This window comes from Chenopodium quinoa, unplaced genomic scaffold, assembly GCF_001683475.1.
Source record: "Chenopodium quinoa cultivar QQ74 unplaced genomic scaffold, ASM168347v1, whole genome shotgun sequence".
In the NCBI taxonomy this organism is placed as follows: Eukaryota; Viridiplantae; Streptophyta; class Magnoliopsida; order Caryophyllales; family Amaranthaceae; genus Chenopodium; species Chenopodium quinoa.
Genome location: NW_018743979.1, coordinates 1,188,741 through 1,206,210, shown reverse-complemented (window position 1 = coordinate 1,206,210; position 17,470 = coordinate 1,188,741). Strand labels below are relative to the sequence as shown.

At 33.2% G+C, this 17,470-nt stretch overlaps 3 protein-coding genes and 1 pseudogene across 3 annotated transcripts; 1 reads left to right on the top strand and 3 right to left on the bottom strand.

The window, feature by feature from the left end:
* Positions 1 to 460: 460 nt before the first annotated feature.
* Positions 461 to 2,808, bottom strand: LOC110689991 (annotated as a pseudogene).
* Positions 2,809 to 2,951: 143 nt separating this feature from the next.
* On the top strand, positions 2,952 to 4,801 carry LOC110689993 (histone H1.4-like). Its single transcript, XM_021866812.1, has 2 exons — positions 2,952 to 3,284; positions 4,180 to 4,801. Exons 1-2 carry the CDS (start codon positions 3,239 to 3,241, stop codon positions 4,461 to 4,463), a joined length of 330 nt encoding a protein of 109 aa, XP_021722504.1. The 5' UTR covers positions 2,952 to 3,238; the 3' UTR covers positions 4,464 to 4,801.
* A 4,196-nt stretch (positions 4,802 to 8,997) lies between these two features.
* Positions 8,998 to 9,600, bottom strand: LOC110690064 (protein FAR1-RELATED SEQUENCE 1-like). The gene has a single exon (XM_021866888.1). It carries the CDS (start codon positions 9,598 to 9,600, stop codon positions 8,998 to 9,000), a length of 603 nt encoding a protein of 200 aa, XP_021722580.1.
* LOC110690062 (protein FAR1-RELATED SEQUENCE 5-like) lies at positions 9,601 to 12,163 on the bottom strand. The gene is made up of 4 exons (XM_021866887.1): positions 11,869 to 12,163; positions 10,382 to 11,343; positions 9,750 to 10,223; positions 9,601 to 9,669 (listed from the first exon to the last, which is right to left on the bottom strand). Exons 1-4 carry the CDS (start codon positions 12,161 to 12,163, stop codon positions 9,601 to 9,603), a joined length of 1,800 nt encoding a protein of 599 aa, XP_021722579.1.
* Positions 12,164 to 17,470: the final 5,307 nt, after the last annotated feature.

The window sequence follows — 17,470 nt, the reverse complement described above, 5'->3', positions numbered from 1 at the left end:
TTTGATACTTTTTATAATGATAAATTCACTTTTTGAGTGATACATTTACCGGGTCTATTTTAAGGTAGAAAAATATTCAGGAATGTTCCATAAAGATTGTTCAATTCGTGGGAAGATCAACTACTAAGAGACTTTTCAAAGAGGCGAATGTCTTAGGAATTGCTCCATGGAACATATTATAACCCATAACCAAAAGTTTGAAGATCAGGTAGGCTACTAAAGACATCTGAAATCAACATTAGTTTTAATACTATAGACCCAAAAACATAATCTGATTTAATATTAGTTGCCCAATTCAAGAAACACTTCACGTTTCACTCAATCCTAATTTCCAATAGTCCCTTATCAAACACCTTCTGTTGATCCGGAAGGAACATGAATGCTCACTGGGAGTTAAGCACAAAGTAATCTTTTTCAACACAAAATTTCAAGGATTAAAAACAGTAACAACAATTAGTACTTGTATTGTTCCGAGGAACAACAATAACGAAAACGAAAAGAGTACTTTATTAACAAACTGAACTTAGGGCAACCTTGCCTAAAAAAAGAACACGGAAATTAGATATTGTTCCAAGAAACCTCTGCTACGGATTACTAAACAAAGTAAAAACAATGGCCACAAAAGCTTAAAACCACAGCGATCTCAACCAGACATCATTAAAAGCCACCACGGTGACGAAGGACAAGGTGAAGGGTGGATTCCTTCTGAATGTTGTAGTCTGCCAAAGTGCGCCCGTCCTCCAACTGCTTACCAGCAAAAATCAACCTCTGCTGGTCTGGTGGAATTCCTTCCTTGTCCTGTATATCTTAGTCTTGACATTATCGATAGTATCTGAGCTCTCAACCTCCAAGGTGATGGTTTTCCCAGTCAAGGTCTTAACAAATATTTGCATTCCTCCTCTTAAACGAAGCACCAAGTGAAGTGTAGACTCCTTTTGGATATTGTAGTCAGCAAGGGTCCTCCCATCCTCGAGCTGCTTCCCTGCAAAGATCAACCTTTGCTGATCTGGGGGAATGCCCTCCTTATCTTGAATCTTTGCCTTGACATTGTCAATGGTGTCTGAACTCTCGACCTCCAAAGTGATCGTCTTCCCAGTCAAAGTCTTGACGAATATTTGCATTCCACTTCTTAAACGGAGTACAAGATGGAGGGTTGACTCCTTCTGAATGTTGTAATCAGCAAGGGTGCGCCCATCCTCAAGCTGCTTTCCAGCAAAGATCAGTCTCTGTTGGTCAGGGGGAATGCCTTCCTTATCTTGAATTTTGGTTTTGACATTGTCAATGGTGTCGGAACTTTCAATCTCAAGGGTGATAGTCTTCCCGGTGAGGGTCTTCACAAAGATCTGCATGCCACCTCTTAGACGGAGAACCAGGTGGAGGGTCGACTCCTTCTGGATGTTGTAATCAGCAAGAGTGCGGCCATCCTCAAGCTGTTTCCCGGCAAAGATCAACCTCTGCTGGTCTGGGGGGATACCTTCCTTGTCTTGGATTTTGGTTTTAACATTATCAATAGTGTCAGAGCTTTCAACCTCAAGGGTGATAGTCTTCCCAGTGAGGGTCTTTACAAAGATCTGCATGCCACCTCTTAGACGGAGAACAAGGTGGAGTGTCGACTCCTTCTGGATGTTGTAATCAGCAAGGGTGCGGCCATCTTCAAGCTGCTTTCCGGCAAAGATCAACCTCTGCTGGTCTGGGGGAATACCTTCTTTGTCTTGAATTTTTGTTTTGACATTATCAATAGTGTCAGAACTCTCAACTTCAAGGGTGATAGTCTTCCCGGTGAGGGTCTTAACAAAAATCTGCATCCCCCCTCTAAGACGGAGAACAAGGTGGAGGGTCGATTCTTTCTGAATATTGTAGTCAGCGAGTGTTCTGCCATCCTCCAGCTGCTTTCCAGCAAAGATCAGACGCTGCTGGTCTGGGGGAATTCCCTCCTTATCTTGAATCTTCGTCTTAACATTGTCGATTGTGTCAGAACTCTCAACCTCGAGAGTTATGGTTTTGCCGGTAAGAGTCTTAACAAAGATTTGCATCTGCAGACAAATCATAAGCAAATCAATAATTGCACAGAAGGGATTATATTGGACTGATCATATTGTTAAACCAAACAATTACCTATAATCAACCCAATCAAAGCAACATATGTAAACCAGCAATGCTTGCAATAAATTCAGCCATAACAGATTATATTCATCAATCTCAGATAATCGCTAACACAAGTAATAATCCAATATATAATCCAATATACATAATCAATGGTCAATTATAGAGCTTAGCATATATAAATAAATTTTAAATAAATAAATAAATAAATAACCCTAAAATACCTAACAGAAATTTAATTACCTAATTAAATAATAACAATCGACCATTATAACACGAACTCAATTCGAATAACAAAACCCTAAAAAGATGCTGTGTGGAAAATTAAGAAGTTCAATGAATTGTAAAACAATTAGACCTAACAAAAAGCAATTTGAAGCTAGAAAATTAACAACAAACAGCTATTCAAAGTCAGAAAATTACTAACAACAGCAATTCGAAGCCAGAAAATTATCAACAAACAGCAATTGAAAGCCAGAAAAATATTAATCAGAGAAAAGCATCTCAAATCAGCGGCTATATATGCAGATCTATTCATGAAATAGAATCGGGTGTATTTCAAATCAATTAGATCCAAGATTAATCGACAAACAACTTTCAGATTTTAGGTCGACGAGACCAACAATTCAGGATTCAAAATTCAATCAAATAAATCAATTGCTTCAATTAAAATTAAAGAAAGAGATAAACAACGCATAATAATACGATAGCCAACGATAAAACACAAATTTTAAAAAAAAAACCGGTGTTCATTAATTTAATGAATGGCGGAATTTTTGGACAAGCATCAACTGCCAATTTAGTGGGTTTGGCACGTGCTTCCTAATGATTGCCAAAATAAAGAAAGAAATAGAACTTTTCTCTCTTCATTCATTCACTATAGCTTTCTCTCTCTTCGTTTTTCTCTCTCTAAAAAGCAAGTAACTGGCGATTTCGAGCGTTTTCTCTCTCCTCCATTGTTGATTTTCGAGCTTTTTCTTTCTTCTTTTTCACTGGTGAAGTTGTTATTTGCTTAATTCAGGTTCGTTTACTTATTTTTTTTGAGATTTTTGTTAGTTTAAATTGTTTTGATTCTTCGATTTTTAGGTTTTTTGATTTTGATTTTGTTTTCGATTTTCGTAGTGTTGATTCTGCAATGGTGAAGAAGAAGATTACAAAGAAGGCTGTAGATGCTGAAGAAGGTGTGTTTACTTAAATTTTTCATCATTTTTTCAAATTTTTCAATTGAAATTTCGCTTATATATGTCGAATTAGTAGTGCATGTTATTTTTTATAGTTTTCAGTTGATTTTTTATGCATATTATGATAATTGAATTTGAATTATGAAGTTATTATGTTTAATTTTACTTTATTTTATTGTTCATTGCATATAATTGATTCAAAATTTTGCTTATTATTCTTCAAATTTTGTATGTTAGGTTTTAGTCAGAGAATGCTAATTAAACTGATTATTTGTTTAGGTTTTATGTTTTAGTTAGATTATGTGTATAATAGGCATATTCGCATTGTGTTTGTGCATCTGTGTTTGATTAACATGCATATATGCATTGCTCATTGTGTTTGAGTAATAGACATGTGTGTCATTTATATGTTTTGACAATGTTCACTTTATGATGTTAAAAGGGTGACTTTATGCTGTTAAAAGAGTCACTATATGTTGTTAAATGATTAACTTTTTCAGTTAAAAGGGTCACTTTTTGCAAAAAAAGGGTCACTTTTTGCATACAAAAGGGTCACTTTATGCTGTTAAAAAGGTCACTTTTTGCTGTTAAAAGGGTCACTTTGTGATGTTAAAAGGGTCACTTTATGCTGTGAAAAGAGTCAGTGTATGTTGTTAAATGAATAACTTTTTCAGTTAAAAGGGTCACTTTATGCTGTTAAAAGGGTCACTTTATGCTGTTAAAAGGGTCACTTTGTGATGTTAAAAGGGTCACTTTGTGCTGTTAAAAGGGTTACTTTGTGCTGTTAAAAGGGTCACTTTATGCATTTAAAAGTGTCATTTGTGCACATTATTCTATATTTTTCCATGAGTAATTTCTGAATTTGTATTTATATTACTTTAATAATTAAATACAGGTGGTTCAATAGGTGGTTATCGTTATAAAAAGCCTACAAAAGGAAAAGGAAAGCCTAAAGAGCCTGCTAAGCCTAAACCAGTACCAAAAAAGACCCAGATAGCTCCTGAGAAGAGCAAAGCAATATCTAAAAAGGCTGGGAAAATTCCTGAGAGTGACAAACCAGAGTCTGAGAAGGCCAAAATAGTTCCTAAGAAGGCCAAAATTGTACCTAAGAAAGCTAATACAGTGGAAGATTCTGATTATGAAATGATTTCTGAATCTGATTCTGAATCTTTTATGTAAGTATACATATTTTTTTATTACATTTTTAATTATATTTTGTTTTTATTTTATATTGTTTTAGTTACATTTTCTTTCTTTTTTTTCTATTTAGGGAGCAAAGAAGAATCATTGCAAGATGTAGACCCTATTCATTGGAAATATTGCTGCAGAACTTTAGTCCTGAGCAAAAACAGGCTGTTGAAGAAATTGGTTTTGGAGGTTTATTACATCTTAAATTGAAAACTCTTAATCGTCAAATGCTACCTTGGCTTGTTGAAAACTTCAATGCTGGTAGCTGCATGTTTACCATCGCTACTGGTAAAGAATTTGTTGTTACTAGAAATGATATATGCGATGTGTTTTGCTTGCCTTTTAGTGATATTTGTGTTCCTGAACTTAATAAAAATTCTGAAGATGAAAGTGTAGATAAACGTATCATTCAGGCATGGAGATCTGATTATGGTCTTTCTGGTAAGCAACCTCTTCATTTGTCAAAATTGGAGTCTAGGATGGTTGATTTGGTTGATGGAGGGGAAGAATTTAAGAGGTGTTTTGTTCTTCAAGCTATGTCTAGCTTTTTAGCTCCTACTACTAATAGGACTGTTTCATTGAAGTTGCTGAAAGCTGTTGAAAAAGTTGATGAAATTAAAACTTTTGATTGGTGTTCATATGTTTTAAAAAAGTTAAAGAAGGCTGTTCAGAAGTATAAGGATGATGAAAATGCTCAAAATGTTAGTGGTTGTTTGCTGGCTTTGCAAATTATGTATTTTCATCGTCTAAATTTTCAAGGTGAAAAGGAAAGTAGTACTCTTCCTTTAATTCAACATTGGACGGATGTAAAGATTAAGAAGCGAATTAAGTTAGAGATCAAAGCTGGTGGTTATGGGCAGGGACCATTGGATACTATTACATATCCTGTGTCACAGCTTAATTTTAGGGGAACTGTTTTTAAGCAAGCTCCTACTTTGGGTTATGATAAGGGTCCTTCTACAAGTGGTACCACTGGTCGCATTGTTGCATTTGAGCTTCCAGAAGGTATTATGACCGATGAAGAAATTAAAAAAATTTCAACTGATGTAAGTGTTCTGTTTTCTTATATGTTTAGTTATTATTGCTTTTTGTTTACAAAAGTTATCCTTTTTGTGTACAAAAGTTACCCTTTTTGTGTACAAAAGTTACCCTTTTTTGTGTACAAAAGTTACCGTTTTGTGTACAATAGTTACCCTTTTGTGTACAAAAGTTACCCTTTTTGTGTACCAAAGTTACCCTTTATTTGCACCGAAGTTACCCTTTAGTTGCATTAAAGTTATCTTCAATATTAAGTTAAAAAGGGTTACTTTATTCATACAAAAGGGTAACTTTTTTCATTTAAAAGGGTCAGTTTATGCATTTAAAAGGGTCACTTTTAGCATATATTTAGATTTCCTACTTATTTTATTATTTTTATTTGTAACATTTTTTTTTCATTGTTCATATGTTTGTAGGTTGTTCATTTCTTTTGTTTAAAAGAAATATGGATGTTTTATTATTTGTTCAGTCAACTGGTTTTCAAACCTTGAATGATCTGATTACTTCTCGCAGAAGTGTTTCATTATCTTCTGATGATTTTGTTTCAGTTTCTCAAACTGAACTGCTACTCTCTGATCCTCATTATTTGAAGATTTTAGATGGTTTAATTGATGAGTGTAATAAAATGAAGTCTGTACATGATATGTTTCGCAGTTTTTATGAACCTACAGAAGGTAACAAAGATTTTGTTCCTGAAAAAGAACCTGCACAAGGTTTCAATGAAAATATTCCTAAGGATGATGACAATGGTCATGGAAAAATAGTTAATGAAGGCCTTAATGGTTCTGGACCTTCTGCTATCATTCCTGGTCCTACTCAAAATATTCCTGTCGGGCATATTGATCAAAATGAACCTCCTCGACTCAGAGCAAATAAATCTCTATGCTCTCTGGACTGTGGACATGTAGGTGTGCAGGTGCCTTTTGTAACTCTTTTTGTAAAGAGCAATGCTCAGATTTTCAAGAATTTGTCTCAGTTACATTTGGAAATTCTCGATTATTGTTTGCTGAAGGATGTTTCAATGGATAAGAAGTTAAGTGTCCTTTTTTATTATAATTATTTTTTTATCTGTTTTTTTTCTTATATATTTTTTTTTAATGTTGATCTTATTTTTTATTGTTTCAGTGAAAGCCTTGTTACTTTTGGAATGAACTTTTTAATTCCAAGAGAAGACATGGTGTCCCTTGTTGCTCCACTCAGGATTCGATGGTGCGTTATTGATTGCTTCTGTCTGTATTTGAATGAGAAAGCATGTTTTCAGGCTACTGGTCCTCGGAAATTCTTCTTTGGTGTTAGGCAGAGTGTAAGTTATTTCATTCCTTTTTTTATATCTTAACACATTTACTTTATATATATATTATTGAGATCTTATACTTTAATAGTTTTCATTCTTGCATGTTTGTGACAATATTGGCAAAGGTAACATATCTAGTGCTGTTAAGGATTTGCACGACATATGGGAAGGTTGGGTTAGCTATGAGAATCCAGAATGTAATATAATGGATGCTGATCTGGTATTTTTATTCTAAACTTAATGTAATAAATTTAAAAGAGTTCTCTTTATGATATGCTCTGTTTAAATCTCTTTAATTTTGCTGTTTCAGATCTATTTTCCTGTTCTTATTGAGAATCACTACATTTTGTATGTTATTATCATACAAAAGAGTTGGTATATTATCTTGACAACATTATCTGGACTGATTCTGCTCTTGTTTATACAAAAGAATTGTGTTCAAAGATGGTATGTTTATGTTTGTTTTTTTTGTTATGTTACTGTTGATTCATTGTTTCCATTTTAACTTTTTTTATTTTAATGTATTCTAAACTTTTATATTTTATGTCAGTGTGTTCAAATAGGTGCTTTTCTTGGCAAAAGAAATCATCCAAAGAGTTCTCAGCTACCTTCTTATGGTTTTGAAGTTGTTGAGTTGGAATGGAGAAAAGAAAAAGTTGACAATTTGGATTGTGGGGTCTTTGTCATGTATCACATGCTCCATTTTGTTGGTGAATCGTTCAAATTTAATGATCTCAAAACAGTAATTATGTATATAGTTTCTGTAGTTTTTTCCTTTCTAATGCTTTTATTAATTACATATTGATAATTTTTATTTTTTTTGTTGTTTTGAGATTAATGGAAGGAAATTTTTACGAGGAGAGATCTGTACCACACTGGTACTGTGTGATTTGAATGAATCTAGGAACGATGTGTTGTCAGAATTACACAAGTTCAATGAGAAGAAGAAAGATCCTGCTTATATCAATGGAATTGAAGAAAGATTAAAGGCTGCAATTGCTGCAAAGAAGAAGAGAGAAACAGAAGAAAGAAAAATGGCAGCAGAAGCAGAAGCAAAGGCAGAGGGAGAAGAGGAAAAGAACAAAGGAAAAAGGGCAAAAAAGCAGGCAAAAAAGTTTACTCCTTCTAAATAGTGAAATAATTGATAGTTGTTAGCTGATTAGTTCAGGGGGTTTTTTTAACAATGAAAAAACTTAATGTATGTGCATACATTAAGTTTAATGATGTAATTAAACTTAGTTTAAAGTCTTTAGTTGTTTTTGGAATACTGATGTATGTGAATACATAAAGTAATTAAAAGGTTTATTTTTATGTTTTTTATGGGGTAACTTTTATGCAGAAAAGGGTAACTTTTATTTATAGAAAGGGTAACTTTTATTTATAGAAAGGGTAACTTTTAAGCAAGAAAAAGGTAGATTTTATTGTTAGAAATGGTAATTTTAGCAATGAAAAGGGTCACTTTTATGTAGAAAAAGGGTCACTTCTATTCATGAAAAGGGACACTTTTTTCTGTAAAATAAAAGGGTCAGGGGTTTTATGCATGAAAAGGATAACTTTTAGTGATAAAAAGGGTAACTTTTATTAACATAAAGGGTAACTATTAGAAAAGAAAAGGTTGATTTAGTGGATAGAAAGGATAACTTTTATGCATGAAAAGGGTCACTTTCATGCATAAAAAGGTTTACTTTGTAGCATAAAAAGGGTTACTTTTGTGGGTAGAAATAATAAGTTTATACATGATAAGGTATACTTTTGTGGGTAGATAGTGTAACTTTTATGCATGAAAAGGGTAACTTTTATTGATAAAAGAGTTAACTTTTATTAATAGAAAGGGTAACTATTGCCAAAGAAAAGGTTGATTTAGTGGATAGAAAGGATAACTTTTATGCATGAAAAGGGTCACTTTTATGCATGAAAAGGGTTACTTTTATGCATGAAAAGGGTTACTTTTATACGTTAAAAGGGTAACATAAGTTGATGTGTTCCAATAATTAAACATGTGCTAATAAAAGTGTCAATCACATTTTCATTAAACTAGTCATAGAGTAAAAAAACAAAAGAAAAATAGTTTAACAATACAAGGTATATTAATTTCGAAAAAAAAATGTTCTAAAAAAGATCTTAAAAGAGTCGTAAGTTAGGTGTCTTTGATCCAAATTCTGAATTTGGAGGTGGCAGTGCTGGTTTTCTTTTTCACTTGCTTTTTTCAAGTCCTCCTTTTGCTCTCTTGCTTCTTCCTTTTGTTACAGCCCTTTTAGGATCAAGAATTATTGGTACACATGTGCTTGTACTCGATGCTGAAGAAGCGTCAGTATTGCTTTGAGTGTTGTCTGCCACATCAGGAATGTTAGAAGCAGCTTCTGCACTTTCTTTCTGAGCAGCACTAGCAAGTAAGTCTTCCACCATTTTAAGACTATTTCTGAAGCTTTCTTCCATAAATGCTCTTGTCTCTTCATTTTCTTGACTTTTTAAGATTAGATTGTAGTATTTCCTCATCATTGTTTGCCTCCATGGAATATATTGCTGTTTAGGATCCTGATTCTTCAACCTATCCCATGCCTCTGTTTTTGCAAACTTAGTCCATCTTTTTGAAACATACTTGTCTGGTATTCTTGTTACTGAATGCAAATGTAGAATTCTGATGCAATGATAACATAACCATCCAGATGCTTCAAAGTTTTTGCAAGTACACCATACAGTTTGGCTCTCTTGTATATAGTTTACTTGATGTGCAGACCATGGCTTGTCTTCTAGTGTTACTTGATAAAGTAGGCATTCTTCATTACTGCCTAACATCTAAACAGTTGTTGCCATAGAGTATCCAAACTCCTCTTCAAAATTTCTGAAGAGTGATAAAGTGAAAACCTGTACATCAAAATCATGTAGCTTCATTTAAATTGCCATATATTAGGTGTAATTTATGTACTTGTCAGTTAACTTTTTACCTGTGCGGCATGCTTTAGCATTCCAGATAGAGGCAATGAAGTGAATGCTATTGACTTGCTACAGGTAAACTCATCATATTTCTCTGTGCTTCTCCAACGATTAGTTGTCTTCTTAAATATGGTATAAAATTCTGTCAAAGTAGTTGCTTTACTTGCTCTGAATCCTATGACATGATTAGTGCTTTCACTCCTTTGTGACGATAAGATCCCTGCTGAAAAGAAATCTCTACAAAGGGCAGGACACCATTTGTCTTTCAACTCATACACTCTTTTGTACCAAGAGTGTTCTGTCAACTCATATTTTTGCAACATTGCTTGCCACTTTGCTTCGAATTCTTGTTCTGTCACACACATCTTTAAGCACTGGTTGAATGCAAATTTGAATTCTTTGTCTTTTTTAAGAGCTCCAAATCTGGTTATGGCATTTTGCTCCAAATGCCATATACAAAGTCTATGTCTTGTATTAGGAATCACCTGCATTGAAAATAAAGGGGTCACTTTATGCTGTTAAAAGGGTTACTTTATGCACTAAAAAGGGTAACTTTATGCAGCTAAAAGGGTAACTTTATGTGAAAAAGGAAAACTTTATTGTCATAGCTCAAATCTGTAAGATGTCAATATAAATCTTTTACCTCCAGTATAGCATTTGCCATTGCTTGGTCCTGGTCAGTGAATATTGAAGTTGGTTTTCTATCCTCCATAGCTTTGAAGAAGGTTTGTAGTAACCACACAAATGAATCTGTCGTTTCATCCCCAATAAAAGCACAAGCAAACATACAATTATGCCAGTGGTTATTTATGCCAACAAATGGAGCACATATAAGATTATATCTGTTTGTTTTGTATGTTGTATCAAAGACAAGAACATATCCATATATCCTATAGTCTTCTAGCATCATTGAATCTCTCCAAAAGATATTGCAAATTCTTCCTTCTTTGTTAAACTTCACTCTAAAAGAGAAGTTTGGATCCTCTGATTGTTCCTGACTTAAAATGTTCACTAAAGTTTGAGCATCTCCAGCCTCAATTTGTTCCATTCTTAACCTTGAGCAGAAATTCAGGTGATCTACAACACTATGGCCTATATTCTGTTCTCCTCCAGCCTCTGTAGCCATGTAATTGTAAGTGTCCATTGTAGTTACACCTGAAGATTTCATTGTTTTGATTGTTACAACTTTTTCCTCTGTCATTTTTCTTTCAGAACGATGCAAATAATGCCACTGTGGCTTTGTTAGCTTGTGGTTATGCTGAATAACATGAGCCACCACCTCAAACTGTCCTTCTTTATTCACTTTTGCTCTTATGCATGCCTTGCAATTTGATCTTGTAATGGATACTTGTCTTGGCTTTCTTGTTTTTACATTTACATCCTCTTCATCAACCATTTCAACTAACTTTGTTTTCTTCTGACCTAAATGTCTCTTTCCCTCAGCAGAACACACATAGTTTTTCTCAGTTACTATTTTTGTGTGTTGTTTGAATCTAGTTGTATGTTTTCTTATTGAAAACCCCAGTATAGCAGCATGTTTTTCATACAATTCCAAAATTTCTTCAAAAGTTTCTCTTACCATACCAACAAATGATCCTCTAAGATCTAAACCATAAGCATCAATTGGATTTGTATATGTTATTTAATACAAACAAATCAGATAATAACCACAGACAGCATAAAAAAAGGGTAACATTCGTTTGAAAATAGGGTAACTTTTATGCATGAAAAAGGTAACATTTAGGCATTGAAAGGGTTACTTTTTGCATACAATCTGAATTTTCAGCATACAATTTGAGTGTAACATTTGAGCATAAATAGGGTAACTTTTATGCATGAAAAAGGTAACATTTAGGCATTCAAAGGGTTACTTTTTGCATACAATCTGAATTTTCAGCATACAATATGAGTGTAACATTTGAGCATAAATAGGGTCACTTTTAAGCATGAAAAGGGTAACATTTAGGCATTCGAAGGGTTACTTTTTGCATGCAATCTAAAAAGTTCTGCATTCAATCTGAGGGTAACATTTAGGCATAAGTATGGTCACGTTTATGCATGAAAAGGGTAACAATTATGTATTCAAAGGGTTACTTTTTGCATACAATCTAAAAAATTCATAGAAATTACTTTCAGTTGCATCTGATTTGGTTGTTTGTTCTGAATTTGAATCAATTGATTTATCAGGAACCACTTGATTTTCTGCATTGTGAATTGCGTCTTCTGCATTCTCAATTGCTTCATCTGCATTGTCTGGATTGTTGAATATTGGTACGAATTCATCTCCAAAACAATTAGTTTCTTCTTCTTCTATAATCGATCGATTTAAATCGATTTCAAATTCAGTCTCAATTTGCCTCTGTTTTTGTAGCAATTCGTGAATGAGATTGCTGCAATTTGTTGTATCGAAAGTCGAATTCTCCATTGATGATCGAATTCTGCAATTTGTAAGTTTTCTCACTTTCTTTGTCCTTAATTGATGATCGAATTCTTCTATTTGTGTGTTTTCTCACCTTTTTTCTCCTCGATTGATGATCGATTTCTGCAATTTTTGCGTTTTCTAACCTTTTTTCTCCTCGATTGATGATCGTTTTCTGCAATTTTTGCGATTTCTCACTTTCTCTCTCCTCAATGGATGATTGATAGCTGCGTTTTCTCACTTTCTCTCTCCTCCATTGTTGTTCTGCGTTTTTATTTTTATTTTTAGGTATTTGAAATTCTGCGATTTTTTTTTTAAAAAAAGCACGTGCGAAAACCCGATGTATAGTAAAAATACTGTACACCGGGTACATGCAAATGGGATTGACGATAAAATCATCAAATCACGAATCCAAACAATCATGAACCAAAACAATCCATAACAGTTATAATTCAACAAATTAAAGCAAAAACAACCAGATAGAACGATTGAGAAGAGGAATTCAGGATTTTACCTTTGATGATTAAGGAACTTTGGAAGAAAAAATATTGTTTGTGTTTTCGGGATCAAAGAGAGGAGATGATGTATTTAATTGAATTGTTTTCATCGCGATGATTGAATGAATGAAGGAATCGAACCTTTATAAAGAGTTTGGGAACTAGGGTTGACCTATTCGGCTAAGAAAAGAGAACCTTCTAGAATTGCATCTATGCTGTTTCTAGGATAATCTTATAATATGTGTCCCATATGTCACGGCATATGTCACGACAAACGTCATAGACTCATAGCTCTATTTTTGGCAAATCTTGTCTAGAGATGGCAATGGATCGGAGGTGGGTCAGGTGATGCTTCATCCGCCTCCATCCACCAACGATCCATCCATCACCCGACCCATCCATCACCTTTTTTTTAATCCACATCCGATCCATCCGTCATCCATGGATGAATCGGGTGGATTGGGTGATAATTCGGGTGAAATAAATATATAAATATAACTTTTCATTTTCATAATTAAAATCAAGATTTGAAAAAAAAAGTGATTAATTTTATTAAAACTTTGATACATATTTCTAATACTTGTTCATTTTTACTACATTATAACAAATGTCAATTCCTAACACTACAATAGACATTAAATTATTAAAAAAGATATTTAAATTTATTTTTGTATATATAAAATTTAACGGGTGGATGGATGGGTTGGGTGATGGATCGGGTGATGGGTTGGATGTATCATCATCCGTATTCGACTCGATCCATCCATCATCCATCCGTCATTCGCTTAAGTTCGGGTTTTCATCCATATATTTGGATCGGTTGGATGGTTATCCATCGGGTTTGGATGATATTGCCACCCCTAATCTTGTCATTTATTTACCCATAATAATTAGGCCATTAATACTATTAACAAAAAAAAAAATCTTGAGTGGACCTGGTCCACAATAAACTTATTGTGGACCATAAGTCTCACGTGCCAAAACCACTAAGAGAAACATGCTACAATCTTCTTAGCCCAGCCCACTAACAATTAAACCCATAAAACCCCAAACAAAAGAAAAAGCGTTGAAATCTCTTTCCTTGCAATCAACTTCATCATCGACGCCATTAACAACTTCATCTCAGAGCTCAAATTTATTTTCTCTCTCCTTCTAATCAATTCTAGGGTTGTTAATTTCTCCATCATCAATCAATTTCTGCAAAATTCACGGCAAATTCTTCTATACAATCAATCAAAATTGAACTAAAACGAAGTATGCAGGGCACTATAGAAAACTTCGATATTAATGTCATCAATTTCGATCCAAACGACGATGAAGCTCAAATTGAAAGCAACTACGAAGGTAAGAATTATTAAAATTACTGATCTGATCATCTATTTGTATTTGATTTTGATTAAATTGTGCAAATTAAGCGATTATGCAATTGCAATTGTTTGTTTAGAAAATTAAATTAGGCATTTAAGTATAATTTCGTATTAATTGTAACCAATTGTATGTAATTTATGTTGATTGGAAATTAAATAGGGTTACAATAGTTGGAGTCTTGGAGACATGCAAAGCCAATCTATATCCATATATATATCTATCTATACTTATGTAGGGAATAATTTCAAGCGTTAACCCCCTAGCTTGAACTCCACTGTGATCATACACTAAAGTACGGTGGCGTCCAAAAGGGAAGAAGATAGAGCAAAAGAGTCGCCAACAAGTTTTAGGAACTTATAAACCGTTCACAGGGTGAAGGTTACACCCCTTAACGATCCAAGAGATCGTCAACTCCATAAGGTCTTGAACCAAATAAGGGTTCGGGATGAAGGTACAAATCCAACCTAAAAGATATTGAACCTGCTGCCCTAATAATAGGCCTCTACTTTATTCTGATCGTATTCATGTGCGCTTTCTTACTAACATGCAATCAATAGGATTACCCTAAACCTGTTTATCTATGTTGGTTGAATTTAATGCATAAATAAACCTATTATTGGCGATCACTTGAATTATAATCAAATTAACCCTAAACAAGATTATTAATTATCTTATCAAGCGTGATTACAAGTACAAATTCCCTTTAAACATGCATAAAAGGTGTGATCAAGCAATAACAATATATATTGTATCAAGCAACATATATAATAATTATAATAAAATTATAATCATAACAATCATAATAATAATAATAAAAATAATCATAATTAAAATAATCATCATAATAACAATCATATTAATCACAATAATAATCATGTTAAAGCATAGCAAGATCCTAGGCATGATACTAACAAGATTAATAACAAACCCTAGCATGTCACTAAGCAATAAAAATCAAATCTTTAACCCTAACATGATACTAACAATCATAAATATTAGGAAGAACATAGAAAGCATCGTACTTTTAATCATATTTGATATTAAAATTACCCTAGACATGATACTAGGAATATCATAATAACAATCTAAACATGATCTCTACATCATAACATCAATAAAAACCATTAAACCACTTAGTTTGATGCCTCGTACCTCTTTCTAATAACAAAATACACACGTTAGTAACTTCAAGGAAAATAATAAACAAAACAATTAAATTAAATAATGGAAATAGAGATTTGGGACCAAACCCTCAGAAATTAAATCTTTCACGTCTAGGGCGAAGGCAACTTCGAATATGGCTAGGTGTTTCTAGATCTAATGAATGCGGAATTCTGTATGTAAAAGGCTAGTTTAGAAAAAGAGAGAGAGAATAATCAAGAGAACCTTGATGAGAGTTGGTGAATGATTATAGATGAATGAAAATTGGTTGTAGGTGAATGAAAATGGAGTTTTTACGACGTTATTTATAATGAAAATCAGCCAAAAAGATAAAAATATCAAAAAAGAGTCTGGCGCACATGAAACTGAATTAGCGCCAACGCTGGCAATTGGCGCCAGGCGCCTGGCGTAGCGCCAAACGCTACAGCTGGCGTTTGGCGCTGATTCAGAAAATCACGCGTTTTCTTAAAATCAGATAAAAATTGCCGTACAGGAGGATAAAATCGTATTTCCCTCAAAAATGCTCTTTGATTTTAACTAAAACTCTGAAAAGTCAATTTATCAATGCTAATTGAATTAGGAATGAGAAGAACCTTCTAGAAGAATCTAGAAGACTAAAAGCCATTCCTAATTGCATTAGGAAGGACAAATCTATATTAGGCCCTCCCTTAGATCATTGGGCCGCATATAAGGCTCAAAACGGGCCCAGTTCAGTAAATTGGCCATAACTTCCTCAATATTCATCGGAATTGGGCTTATAATATATCGTTGGAAATCTCTTGTCAAGCCCCATCCAACTACACTACTATTGGACCCATATGATGGACCAACCAAACTGGATTGGATGTTTTCTTACAATAAGTTTTCAAAAACAGAGAGAAGAGAAAAGAAATTAAAACTATCCGCAACACTAGACTTTTCACACTTTCACTTCATTCGATTATGATTTGACGTGAAAGGTACTCATCACTAGGTTTGGTTTTGGGGAGACAAAAATGGGTGTCTACAACTTATTATTTAAAAACACAAACCATAAATCTATACTAAGCCACATGTCACCATGCATAATCACTCACATGCCACATGTCACCTCCCTTAATCCTTTCTTTTTAAATTCCCAATTTAATATAAAAGAAAAATATATAAATAATGTTTGAGTCTTTAATCTTTATGCATTCTAAAACTTACAAATTTAAGTAAGAAAATTAAGTGTTTCATATTCAATATAATAAATTAAAGTTAAACTAATTAGTGTTCATTACATTAACAATAAAATGGTCTTTTCATCTCCTAAACTTAAATATAACTTAAATCAATGTGTCATTTCATGCCCTACAATATCTATGTATATATACCTAACTAAATTTCACACAACAACGACATTTTTCAAGAAAAAATAACCTAAGTAACAACCCGTGCATCGAACGGGTCAAAAGGTAGTTTTAAGTAATATATTTACCTTTAGTGATAGTATAGTGCCTTTTAAAAAAAAACAAGTGATAAAGCAGGCAGATGAGTATTTAGATAGCTTACCTTCCCTTGTATCAAGGTTTTCTATGATCAACAAATAAGAAATCAAGAAAATAAAACGCTTAAATCTTTTAGTATTGATTATTATGATATAGTGTCTTTTATGATTGACATAGTAACTTTAATTTTGAGATATATAATTTTTTGAATAGTAACCTTTTTTTTTTTTTAATAATATAGTGATCTTTATTTCTAAATAGTAATCTTTATTTAATAGTCTTGTATTGTCAGTTTTTCACCATTAATTAACATATAGTCCTTAATTTTGACATAGTAACCTTTATATTTGAAATAGTAACCTGTAACCTCATTATTAATATAGTGGTCTTTGTGTAACATTATATAGTGACTCTTTCGTCTCATAAAGTCACCCTTTTTAAATGTAGTAACTCTTTTATTTGTTATACTTTTACTTAATGTTTTAAAAAGCATAATCACCCTTAGCTACATTAAATAACCATATCAAAGTTACCCTTTTAAATACATAGAGACCTTTTTTTTGTCATATAAATAACTTTTTAGCATATAATTAAATACTCATGATAATATTATTGTAGGGAATACTTCAAGAATTACCCCAAACTTGAACCCCACTGTGATCATACACTAAAGTACGGTGGCGTCCAAAGGGAAGGAAGCTAGAGCAAAAAAGTCTCCAACAAGTTTTAGGAACTTGTAAACCGTTCACGAGGTGAAGGTTACACCCTTTAACGATCCAGGAGATCGTTAACTCCTATAGGTCTGGAACCATGACTGG